This window comes from Chroicocephalus ridibundus, chromosome 3 (assembly GCF_963924245.1).
Source record: "Chroicocephalus ridibundus chromosome 3, bChrRid1.1, whole genome shotgun sequence".
Lineage (NCBI taxonomy): Eukaryota > Metazoa > Chordata > Aves > Charadriiformes > Laridae > Chroicocephalus > Chroicocephalus ridibundus.
The window spans coordinates 109,526,414-109,539,792 of record NC_086286.1 but is presented as its reverse complement, the minus strand read 5'-3'; the positions used below and the strand labels follow the sequence as shown (position 1 = coordinate 109,539,792).

At 39.1% G+C, this 13,379-nt stretch overlaps 1 protein-coding gene across 4 annotated transcripts in view; it reads right to left on the bottom strand.

The window, feature by feature from the left end:
* Nucleotides 1–818: 818 nt before the first annotated feature.
* COLEC11 (collectin subfamily member 11) overlaps nucleotides 819–13,379 on the bottom strand; it is a 41,780-nt gene continuing 29,219 nt past the window's right edge. For 3 of the 4 annotated variants that reach the window (XM_063330430.1, XM_063330429.1, XM_063330431.1), the window contains 4 exons: nucleotides 5,908–5,979; nucleotides 5,143–5,196; nucleotides 3,744–3,839; nucleotides 819–3,587 (listed from right to left, as the gene is read on the bottom strand). In XM_063330430.1, the coding sequence (XP_063186500.1) occupies nucleotides 3,178–3,587; nucleotides 3,744–3,839; nucleotides 5,143–5,196; nucleotides 5,908–5,979 (632 nt within the window). In that variant the 3' untranslated portion in view covers nucleotides 819–3,177. The remainder of the gene's footprint in view (nucleotides 3,588–3,743; nucleotides 3,840–5,142; nucleotides 5,197–5,907; nucleotides 5,980–13,379) is intronic. The other variant, XM_063330432.1, reaches the window with a different exon arrangement.

Below are 13,379 nucleotides of genomic sequence, written 5' to 3'. Positions count from 1 at the left end.
CCACTGTGGACTCCTCTCCAAGGGCCCACAGGTCCTGCCAGGAGACTGCTCCAGCGCAAGCTCTCCATGGGGTCACAAACTCCTTCAGACACATCCTCCTGCTCCAGTATAGGGTCCTCCACAGGCTGCAGGTAGATATCTGCTCCACCATGGACCTCCATGGGCTGGAAGGGGACAGCCTGCCTCATCATGGTCTTCACCACAGGCTGCAGGGGAATCTCTGCTCTGGCACCTGGAGCACCTCCTCTCTCTCCTTCACTGACCTTGGTGTCTGCAGAGTTGTTTCTTCTTACTCCTATCCCTGGGTGCAGTTTTCTCTTGTGCAGTTCTTTTTTCCCCTTCATAAATATGTTATCCCAGAGGTGCTACCACCATCACTGATGAGCTTGGGCTCAGCCTTGGCCAGTGGTGGGTCCATCTTGGAGCTGGCTGGCATTGGCTCTGTTGGACATAGGGGAAGCTGCTGGTATCTTCTTACAGAAGCCACCCCTGTAGCTCCCCTGCTACCAAAACCTTGCCATGCAAACACAATACATAGTCTAACTATGCACATCAGCAAGCCTTGTGCAGGATGAGTACTATAAGCAACATTGATTTGCGCCTCCAGCAAGAGTCCACATATGGGGATCAGAAACTGCAGGGTGAAAGAAATTATGAAGGGTTCATTCATTTCCAATCCCTCCATCATTTCTTGCCCAATTCCTCACAAGGGGTAAATATCAGATGCGCAGTCTTTTCTCCTTGTGGGACAGCTAGAGACCCTACACACCAGCCTTGTTCCCCTTGCCCAAATGGTGAAATAAGGACTGTTGCAGACAATGTACAGGGCTCTGACAGTCCAATTAATTTCCTTTCTATCTCATATACCAAGAGCTGCAAAAATATGTCCTGAAGAACACAAAACTGGGGGAAATAAATGTTTTTTCCATTGCCTTTATTTTTCATCTTAAATTTTAATAGAAATTGAGACTGCTTAAATGCTCCACACATCAAGGCAATCCTTATAAATGCAGTGTGACTTCCAGATAAAATAGGAGCAATTGTTCTGAAAAAGCTTCCCACCTCCTCAAAAGGCCTCTTTTCATGTTTCTGAGGAAATCAAACATTACAACAGAGACTTTCAAAACCTGGGTGAAAAACAAACAATTAGCAACTTTAGCACATACACAATGAGGGAGCTCCAGATACCTGTAACTCAGGTTTGGACTGTTTTAATATAGCTAGAATAATTTGACAAAAGTATGTTGGAGATTTAAACTGAGGGTTTCTATAGCAGGCAGGAACCAATCATGATATTCAAAAGGCGCTATTCTAACCAAACGAATTGCTCCACTGGAATTGTTAGCTCCTGCAAATTATGTAAAGAGTCTTTGAATATGAGTGTAGAACCGTATTCCCATTATTTAATAGATTTCAATATGCAGTTGGAAGAACACCCAACATACAGGAATCACACTTACCTTTATTAGAAAGAAAGTAAAGCAATCAAAGGACCATTCATTTCTTAGAGTGATTGTTCTGGAGCTGGGCTGATATTCAGATACTATAGGAATTTGCTACTGATCTTCAAAATTAATAGCAAACATATATATATGTATATATGGATTCAAATTCACAGAGTAAATATAGCAAGCAAAATGGTTTGTTTTCTTAGGTATATAATAATAGCATCGCATCAAATATTGTCAGACTCTGTGGATATGAACAGACTTGTATGGTCATTGATTGTTCATATAACACGGCACTGCAGAGGTGATACGATTTGGTCTTGCCTTGCTGTAGGGAAATGTCTGGGACCATGTGCCAGATCCACTGTGGATATCCTATAGACCAATCTCCCATAATGATCAGATACGTGTTTTGATTACAATGTTATACACATATGCTCATTTCTGCTTAAAAATCACCTTAAAACACTGTGCAAGGTACTCCTGAAAAAACACAGTCAGAGATTTTACAGTCATCTTTCTATGCCCAACAGCAAGATAAGATGTCATGCAACTGGCTCCTAGGAAGATCCAAAGTAATTCACTATTTCCTTTGTGAAATTGTGTTATTGGGGTTTTTTTTATATATATACATCACATTTTCCATTACATGCAATTGTAAATTGGGTACATAAATTATTTGTGCAAAATTACTTATTACTGCTATATACATAATCATGAAAATTTTGGAAACTCTTGCTGCTTTTCAGGAGGTCACCCTTGGAATCTGAGTAAACGAGTAAGATGTTTTCCTACCAAAAAGAACTAGTAGCTAAACTGGTTTTATGAGACTTGCTGTCTATTTATGAAGTCTGCCTTAAATTGTGGAGTGCTGTTATTTTGTTTGTTTTGTAACAAGATGCACCAACATCATCTTATACAAATGTGAAACGCGCTTACTTTAAGAAATTATTTGGGCCCTGAAATACTGAATCATTCTCAACTAAAGAATTACTTTACCTTTAGCCAACCCCAAAACACCCATCTGGCTGGGCTCCCTCTTTCAGTACTGAATTATAAGAACTTTGTTTTCCCTCAGCGCTAAAACTCAGTTTACTTAAGTGCCTCCTTGTCATACATCTGTGAAGAGTTTAATAAAGAAACATTACAAAATTGGTAGGACTCCTGATCTGTTGGTTTGCTTTGGCTATTTTTCAAAAAAAAAAAAAAAAAAAAAAAAAAAAAGAGTTGTAATGCCTTCAACATCCAAAAAACTTATGGTAATACTTGTACTTATTAACTGGAGTATACAAAATATTTGCCTTATTGCTGAAATATCCCTGTAGCACGACAAGCAATTAATGTTTATAACTACAAATTTTCCTAAGATAAAAGAATACCAGGAATTGACTTCTTCAGAAATAATAATTCTAACAACTAGAGGCCAAATTCTGCCTTCCCTTACAGTCATGCAATTGCATTTGTTAACTGTTCTGAAGGCAGAACTTAGCCCCAAACCACATTTTTATCTAAATACATATATTCCTACAGAAACAAAACAAGCTATGTCTTATCACTGCTCTTCCCTTCTGAAGGGTAAATACTGATATTTGAAATACCTAAATTGTATTTACAGCTGTACAACACCGATGCCACATACTTGCAAAGTATCACTTGTACTCTATAAACATAGGGTAACTTATACAATCGGCTTTAAAACTTTTCTTAAAATAAAGATTGAGCAGACAGCTTAGACATTTTCTTTGTCAAATTCACACACAAAATACATGGTGATATGACACGCAACATCATTCCACCCGCCAGACGCCACCATCTCCACACAGTCCTCTTCATCATAAGCATTGTTGGGCTCCCCACTGCGCCATTTGTTGAAGGTCTGCATGGGTGATCGGTCAGAATAGACAAAATTTCCCTCTTTCTCTAGGTCGTTAATCCCAATGAAAACTCTGGTGAGCCCAGCTTGGTTGATGTAGGAGGCAATCAGATTGTTGGCAGTCTCATCCTTGGGCATGCTCAGCGTCCCTCCTCTTCCATGGCAGTAGAGCTGGGCTTCCTTGTATCTTTTCTCTTCTTTCACCAGCAGATATATCTTATTATCCGTCTCACGCACACCAGCAACAGCTGCGGGGGAGGGCAGTGCTGAAAAGTGAGCACTCGCGTTTCTATAAACCAACTTACTGTACACCCCAAAATAGCTTCACAAATCAGATGCGGGACGGTGATGCTCTCTACGAGCAATTCCACCGGTAAAATGCAGCAATGAGAAAGGAAAATATTTATACAAAATGAACCTACCATTTTTTATGAATTTTAGTTCCGTTGTCAGATGGGCCACTTGGATATCCATTTCACCAATAGCCTTCCTTAGCTGGCTGCACTCACACGGGATGCCTGTGAAATGACAGAGACACACCAAAATAAAAAAGCCTGGCAGCCCTGGAGAAAGACACCTGCCTTGCAAATAATGGTCAGAAACCCATAGCCTTTGCTACCCTGCACCAGCATATGGTTCTCACGGGAGTCTGGGCCTACCCAGAACAGCTCAGTTCACTTCCCATGAAGCTTCAGCCCTGCATGATTAGTGTTAACCTAAACACTGACAGATACTCCCTGAAAAAAAAAAAAATAATTTTTTTAACTAATAATATTTGTCAATATTTCTCATTTTGAGTAAAATTATTCTCTTCAGGCTTCTCCAAAGAAAACCTTTTCCACAGCAAAAATCTGCACAGTGCATTGTTCGCCTGTTCCTCACAAGGAATGTAACACAGCAGATCCAAAAGGATAATGTTCCAACCATGTAATGCACATAATTACCTGCAAAACGTGGCTCTGTACTTTTGAAAGTACAGAATTTACTGTGCCTCTTCCAATAAAATAAGACAACAGAAAACCATCTATTATCCCAAATTGATATTGGTTTGACAAAGATAACCTGAATGAGAATACTAAAAGGATAATTGCTACATCTGTGAGCTCAAATCTCCAAACAAGGATCAATTAGATTTTCCAGTTCTGTGTGCAATTATTCAAATCTGCATTTGACTACTCAATTACTCAGCTTAGGTGTCTAATTTAGTCTAAGCATGGTTACTTACACTGCAGAACTCTGCTAGATGACAAGGTATGTGGTACTCTGGCTCAAGAATTAGAGTGACAAATTATGTTCTCATGAGAAAACTAATTGGCGCATCTTTAGTGGATCCTGCCAGGAAGGCACGAATTGGGCAAAATCTGAATCTGCCAGTTTTGTAAGACTTACACTTCTTAAGCCAGGATTTCACCTTTTTCTCTGGAATATCTCTATTCCTGGTAGTCTCCTGCTCTCTAGCAATAATCCATGGAGGGGCAGGAGCTTCCAACTGGCTCCTTTGAGTTGGCTGGAAGCCAGAGTGGGATATGCAGAGATGTCACTTTGCACCAGTGATGAATGCTACGGACAGTTGCACTTCACGCTAGTCTTCAGAGTGATCACACCTCTGAGGAGCTCTGAGACATTGTTTCAGCAAATGCACTACAAGTCCAGAAACTACTGCAGCTTCAATAATTTTAAGTAATTTGAAAATATTACAGTGCCAATACAAATATTTAATTTCTTATTATTTCCCCCAGTATGTAAACAGACATGTATTTTTGGTGATGATGCATGCATCTTGTAAAATCCTTCACATACACAAGGTGTGTCATGGATTACCTGGGTCACCATTAGGACCTGGTGGTCCTATGTCACCATTATCTCCTTTTTCACCTAAAAACATGAAAAAGAATATAAATTTGAGGCAGATTTTTTAGTCAACAGTTCATTTGGCACTTATTTTTTTTTTCTCTAGTAACATTCAAATGTGGAAAGTAGAAATATGCCCAAGCAAAAATAAAGATTTTTCTGTCCTTCCATTCCACAACAAAGGCCAGCCAAAACTATGAAAGTGGAACATATGTATCAATATCTATTTTTTGACATTCATGAACTTCACAGAACCAAGAAGTTCAGATGCTGCAGAGAAGAAAGGGCTGGATATGCTGCTCTGGTGCCTAAATCTAGATGCTTAAATAAACATCGGTCCTAATGACTTAACCAAATTCACATGGAAAGCCTATGGGGTAGTCAAGGTCAGAATTCAAGTCTTCTGGCTCTTAAATGTCTGCCAAAATACAGTGCATCTTCCCATCTGCTTCTCTTAACTGTCCACACTTGTGTGACAGTGCACAAAATTCTTTATTTAGCCTTAAACCAGGATTCTCACCCTGTTTTAAGGCTAAATATACTGCTGTCAGAGAGAAAGGTAACTGGCTGAGAGATCTCCGTCATCTGGCTGACAACAGGGTGAGAAACTCCCTATTATGTTAAACTCTGAGGCTTGCTAACCATTTCTCAAGCCACTAAGCTTTTCTCAAGCATAAATGATCACAGATTTTTTCATCTGAAACACAAATGGAGAAACAATTGAACGAAGCATACCTTTTGAACCAATAGGACCAATTTTTCCATGCCGTCCCATGCTGCCTTTCTGTCCTTTGTCCCCCATTTCTCCTATACGTAACAGAAAGAGGAAGGTAGCAACGTAGTCTGATTCATTCAGACGCTTGCAATATCAATTGTTACAATGAGCAAAACCACACTACAACCCCAATATTCATTGAACCCCAGAGTCCAGCTCACTCCTTGTGAAGAACTTACATATAACGACCTAGACAGTGATTTAATCTTTGCAAAGCAATTGACGTTAACGAGGCATACAGGTGTAAATGAAAACGGATCTTGGCTGAGAGACACCGGAAAAGCTTTTACAAACTTCTCCCAGATGCTCCTGCCAGAATTATGTTGAAAATGAGGGGGCGTTGCATTCAAACATGGATCAGCGGATTAAAACTATCACAGAGTTGAGAAGACTTAACGGATCCAAGCACAACTGATAGCTCCATCTAACACAGTATCTCCACTGTGACTGAGGGCTGAATTTGGGCTTAATTCATACAATATAAACACTGTGGAGGCAGTCACATCCTCATGCTTTGCACTTGCATTTGAAGATTACATTACTGAAAAAGGAAAATTAAGGGAAATCTTACACAGGCATATATACATATATACGCAGACACACACAAGTTCATACAAGGTCTGACTCAAACCAGCAATGTTGAATGTTACTGATTTTAAAGACAATTCCACAGGATACTTCAAAGTGTAATTGTAGCAAAGGAGCTGCTAAAAAAATCGTTTTCCTCAGCTGTGTTTTTACAAATAAAAGGCATCTATCCACCTCTTAAGGTCAATTGAAATTGTCAACAAATCTGCATGAACCAGCCACTGTCACCTACCTGCGTTCATGAGGCTTGCCCAGAAATCTAATGTAATACAGCTTGATTCGCTTACTTTGTCTGACTTTGACCTCTTTTCTATTAGTTGTACTTTCCTGTGTGATGTAAAGTGAATATTAGAATGGCTTCAGGGGAAACAGAATTCGCACTGGAACAGGCAGTTGCTTTGCCATCACTGTCTCCACAAACCAAGCTGAAGCACTGTTACTAATAAAATGTGTGCCACAGTCCAAGTATTGATGTCATTGATCTGAGCTCCTCCCGAGCTCAAATATTAAAAAAAAAAAAATCATACTTTTTTATGGATGGCATTTCTCAAACATTATGAAAATAATGTTAGCTTAACAGTGGGAGTCTGAGAGAAGAACTTTAGCATGTATTAGCAACGCCTTATTCAACCCCATGTCTACAGTGCTCATCTACAAGTTTAGGGGATCGGCAGTTGAAATCAACAAGCACTAGGTACCTAATAGAGTAAATACAACAGGTTTACAGATAACTGAAGGTTTTGGCTTAAACCAAGCCGTTTACAGTCAATAAACTTTACGCAGTCTAAACTTGTCAGATTATTATTTCTAAATGATACTTTGGTTCTGGCATTGGTTTAGAGAGGATTCCCCGATTTGGTTTAGGTAGACTTTCTGAGGCCTGTCATTTTGTTACACTCAACATGTATTGAACGTGGCAGAGTTTGCCTGATGCTGCAGTTCCTACGGCCCAAGGAGCCTCAGGAAATAATACCACATCTCAGTGTACATTGGTGATACCCCTTCCTGGGTGCAACACCTGAGCAAATCAATGCTCTGCCATCAGATTTAGGCCTCTTTGCACCATGATTTCAAGGAGAAACATGGTCTGGAGGCAGCACAGCTGTACAGCTAAGTCGTATGAGATAGGTTTCCACTGTACCACGCAGTATTAATGGAGAGCGATTATGGAGGGACTACAGGGACAAGCCTGTATGCCAAATGCCTTCTGAGGCTCCCATCCTGCAGAAACCCATGGCCGAGACTGCTTTAGGAAATATTGATGCATTTTTTTCAATGATTGTCAAAAAGATTGTTTCTTTGCTCAAAGCAACATCTGTTATGCACTGTTCGGCTGCGCAGGAGCAGGGTATCAATGAGACAAGTTAGGAGGAAAATCTACCACAGGGATCCAGCAACTGAGCTTGTCATAGCTCAGCCCCGTCTATGACAACTGAAGATCTGTTGACCTCTGTTGTTAATGCAACTAGACAGAAAGTCATGTATTTCCTCTATTTATTTGTAAAATCTGGATAATTTTATGTCACATTTCATCATTACTTTTAACTTAAAAGTGTAATCAGTAACAAGTTTCAGAATATAAATTGACCACCACTGGGCTAAGAGATGTCCTCTGTATTACTCCATGGAGTCTCAAACAACTGTCAGTTGATGGCATGAGGCAGGAAGAAATAATTTCCTCTGAACTGTGAGAAGCTGAATATGTATGGCTTGTTGGTCTAATTAATTACTGTGCAAGTCCTATGATGAATGATTTTCCTTTGTTTACAACAAGGATCAAATTCAGTCACTACTGGACATGGACTCAATTAGGAAATTTTGCCAGAAACCAAAAATATTTTTCCCGTGAGCTATATATTCCTACTGGAAGAATGGATCCACTCAGACAGATGAAGATCTGCATCTGGAATACAGCTTCACTTTCAGAAGAGATTCATGGCATGTCCTAAAGATGCAATCCGTTGGGCTCTGCAGTTTATAAAGGTACTGATGCTACTATTGCATATTTATCCAATATAGGTAGTATATTGAGAGGGTATTTCCTTGAAAATCTCTAAAGTATCAGTTTGCAATGAGTTTATCAAATTGCTCTGTAAGTGACCTTTCTTGCTTTGGATATTTATGAATTGGGATTATCATAACAGATTGTCAGTTATTTGAATGTTCTCTCTTTTCAGACTGCTACACCTGAAATTAAATAAACACATAGATCTAATTTATAAGTAAAATATTATATATAAAATAACTTCACTTACTTTCTCATAGATACTGCCCAGAAAATGAACTATGTCTCAGTAATAGCCAGTAAAAGCTACGTGATCTGCTCAGAAGTAAAAGTGTGTTATCTCAAACAATGAAGACATACATTAAGTCTCCTGTGCTCATTAAAAGAACTGTTTGGATTTGGTTTTCTCTTACAGTGACTAACCCCTGCTTCTACTCCAGGGGCTTGCTTATTCTGCTTCTTCTGCAGAATAAATCACAAGGTTTCAAGAGAGATCTATCTGCCTTGAGGGTTTCAAAAGTTTTAAGTGCTTTTGTAAAGTCCTTTTTAGTGGCCCTATGATTGCCAAAAATGCAGTCTAAAGAGCCTTAATGAAATCAGGAAGTGAGAACTGGAAAGAAATGAGGACAATGAAAGAAATTAAGTCTCCATAGACCAAAAGTAGGAAATCTAACAGAAAGTTTGAATGGAGAATATGAAGCAAGTCATCTGTCATGTCTCAGATGAAGGTGCTATATACTGGAACCAATTATAGAAGACTTAAAGGATTTTGGAAGGAAATGAAGAGAAGGCAACTCCAAATGATCTTCTTGGTGGCTTTTTTCAGGCCCACAAACAAGAGAAGAAATAAAATACCAGAGATGAATGGTGGGCTGCACAACCAGGGAAAAAATGAGGAGCTTTGGCTCTGTGCAACACTATAAACGGGTGTCTTCATACAGTATGGCCAATCTCTTCAGACAGGATTAATTGGAACAGACAAGAGGGTATAAAACTATTTAAAAAAAGGAAAAGGTCTCAAAAAGACAAATCCAGCAGAAACACAACTTCACCGTGTCACAAACAAATTGAATTGAATCATGTCAAAGGGAAGAGAGCAGTAGTTTCCTTCCCAAACTTAAGGATTTGAAGACAAATCAGACAGATAGAAATTCTTCATGGTTTCACATAGCGGACATCATGGACACCTACCTAACAATGAAAGCGGAAGTGTACCAAACCAGGCCAAAGGCCCCTTGACCCTAGTGCCATCTTTGACAGCAATCTGCAGATGATACTTAGAAAAAGAATGTAAGGTACAGACCAAGCATACAGTGTCTTTCCCCCTCCTTACTCTTGCAGCAGTCAGTATTCCCAATGGAAATATTTAACTTGACTTGAACGAGAACAGTATTTTTGAAGGATATAATGATGTTATGGTATGTTATGAATCTACATTCAGGATACTTAACTTTTTAAAACTATTGGCAACTAGAAATCAGAAAATTCTGAATATACCAATAGGCTACAGTACTGCTTTACGCTAAATAATCTGAATTATCCACACCACTGAAGGCTGGTGACTGGCTAGGGAACAGTGGTTACACCACAGTTACATCTTATATAAACAAACAGTGGATCATCCCAGGTGGCATTTTACGTAGTTGGGGCAAATAATTTCACCCAACATTAGCCACCTGAAAGTTAGGTTTTCAGTCTAAGCTATTTATTTAAGCTCCGGTGGTAGCAATGGAGTAATAAAGACCTCTCAGCAGTGATCCATACCGCTCATGTTAGACAGGTATCTTAATGACAAAGTGAAACTTTAAAACTTTGCATAACAAACTGGGGAAATAAGAGAGGAAACTATTATCAATCCATACTGACTAGAAATCAGAAAGGCTAGAAAATCTGCAAAGGAAACCAAAGATAGTAAGAAAAAGGAAGCCAATCTAGGAAGGCAGCAGAAATGGAAATAGTACGGTCCATTTCTGAATGGAGGAGTTCACATTCAGATGCACACAAACACAAATAACTGCCCTTTCAAAACACATATCTTGCCAGAATTACATTAACAACACAATACCAAGCTTTTTGAGACCAGAGGTCCCTCTAGCCCATGACTTTGATTCCCACAGTGGCAGCAGAAGGTGCAATACAGGGAGATCATGCAACCCCAGACACTATCTGCAGTCCATTGCAGATGGAGCTGCTGAATCTCTCCCCAAGCAGTTTCAGTGAGTGCCTCCTAATTCAGGTATGATGGCATCTGGTGATTTTTTAACCTCAATCATATCCTCCTTAGACTACTCTGTACAGATGCAAGAGTCTCAACCTGTCCAGTTTCTCCTTATGAGGCAGTTCCTCCATCTTCTTCACATTTATGGTGCCCCTCTCTAAACTCTCATGTCCTTCTTGAGAGACAGAGGCCAGAATCACAGTCATTACTTGAGAGGGCCAATGTCAGGCTTTTATACAGAGCAAAATCAGGTGCAAAAATGAGCTTCTGCTTTTGTCCTTGGAATCTTTTCTGATGATGGGCAGTGTTTTGTTGGCTTTGGGGCTGCTGCTAATGACTTCAGAGCAGTTCCTGAGTTTTAAGTGACAGTTCTGGTTTTTGGCATCACGTAAGTATGGACTAAATTATGCATCCCTAATGTCCCCAGGCAGTATATTTATTTACACTGAAGCCCATCTGCCATCTTTTTGACCACTTAGTCTAGCACGGATTTTCTCAAAATTCTATTGAGTTCAGGTGGAACTGAAAGACGTTTTTGAACCAGATACCCACTTTGTGAATCCATAACCGTCAATGTCAGGACTTTTATATGGAATCCTGCCTGCAGCAGTCCTTAGCAAGCAATAAATTCATGTAAAAGTTGACTCAGAAAAGTAAAGGATTGATTGATTACATATTAATGAACAATCAGTAATACTAAAATATAAATTAAGATATTATTACCTCTCTTTAGAATTTGATTATACAAATGACTGAGCACTCTGGCTCCAATCCAATTAAATTAATGAGTCTTCTCTCCTACTTAAGAGGCTATGCCTGTACTAGTAAACTAAATGCCTGGGACTGGCAGTGGGAACCAGGTGGCCAAGAACGGTACATTCCACAATATTAAATTGTCTTACTCTTCAAGGCAGGATAATCACTTGCAAGCTGCTCATTGTCTTAGCTCCCAAAATATGCCCAAGAATTGCCTGGGAAAGTGTTAGCTGGCAAAAGCCAACATCACTGTGCTAACACCGCAAAGGTAGAGACAGTTGAGTCCCAAAGCTAAGAATAGTATGTGACTCTGCTTCACATATCATTATAATTAAGTATAAATGAAGTACGATGTACAAAGGCTCTAATTAAAACACTAAAATAATACATTTAAGTGTCTTGAAGAACACATTTTTAATGTGCTGTTTCTTGGATTGTGCATTCCAACAGGAAATTCACCCTCTCCTCCTTATTTTGATTGCCGTAAGCAGAATCCATTCTACTCTGGGAATATTTGCAGAATTGTATTGTTACTAAAATATCTGTGCGGAATTTGTATACGTGGAAGTTATGGCCTCACAGATTGGATCATGACTCAGTTAAATAATTGAGTTCATTCCCAACATGGGAGTGTGCGGTGCAGCAATCAGTGCAAGTGGGGAAAGTTAAATCTATTAACTTCACACCCCAAAACTTGCGCTGCAGTACATGCTACTTTCATCTGAATCAGCCATTGCACTTGATCCAACGCTCTACGCTTTACATAAGGCCAACACAGTTTTATATTCTGCTGACATGCTATGCATCATAATTGACCTATACAATTAATTAAAAGCAATGAGAGAAGTAAGTGGAATTTAACCTTAATCAGTGCTCAAAGACATCAGGATGTCTGATGTCACCCTGAAACATCAGGACACTCAGAACCAGATTTATTTCAGGTAAGCACCAGCAAGTTTTAATGTTTATCAGTTTCTGAACTACCAAAATGTGAAAATATAATGAGGAAAGGATATGATAAAAAGAAATTTACAGCACTTTCTAATCTTGAGGTGTTCATTTCAGGTCAAACATAAAATAAGAAAACCATTTCTCTCGTAAGTTATTTATTCACTGATTATTACATACCTAAGGAGTTCAAAGAAACTAAGCACATTTTCTTAGGATGAATTTGCTTGAGAAATGAAACAAAGAAAGGAGAAAGAAAAAAAAAAAAAAAAGATTACTGTGATTCTGTTAAGGTAAATTAACGCCAAAAGTAGAAAACTCTACAAATGTTGCAGAAGAATTACAGTTTCTCCCTCACGTAAACCATCACTTATTCAAATAGCAGAAAAATATAATGAAATTTAGCAGTCTCCATCAACAGAAGGAGCCAAATAGTAGCCCAACAAGACAACAATTATCAGGCTTCAATAGGAATACAGGGAGTCAAACACGTCTTAACACAGTGACTGCAGTTTAACAGGCTACTGCACAGAAACAGGGCTGCTGTGATCATCCATGTGTGCTCTTAGAAAGGAGCAAACGCAAAGTGAGGCCACAATTTTCTCCATCTTTCATTACCCGCTAAGCTATGCGTTACGTACCTGGATCACAAGTCTAAGCTTTACACCAACTGAGATTTTAAAATACTTGGACAGCACTTTGAAGGACATCAGTGGTGTACTGCCCATCAAGAGATCAAAAACAGAGAAAAAAAGTGAAGCCAATAGCAGGTCATGAATGTATATTAGATAATCTGTCCAGGAAAAAAGGTTATTTCTGAGACCAAAACTGTGAACAAATTATCAGCCTCCAGATGATGCTCAGTTCCTACCCATCCATAAAAAGACGAACAATCAAATATGAAAAAGACATCAGTG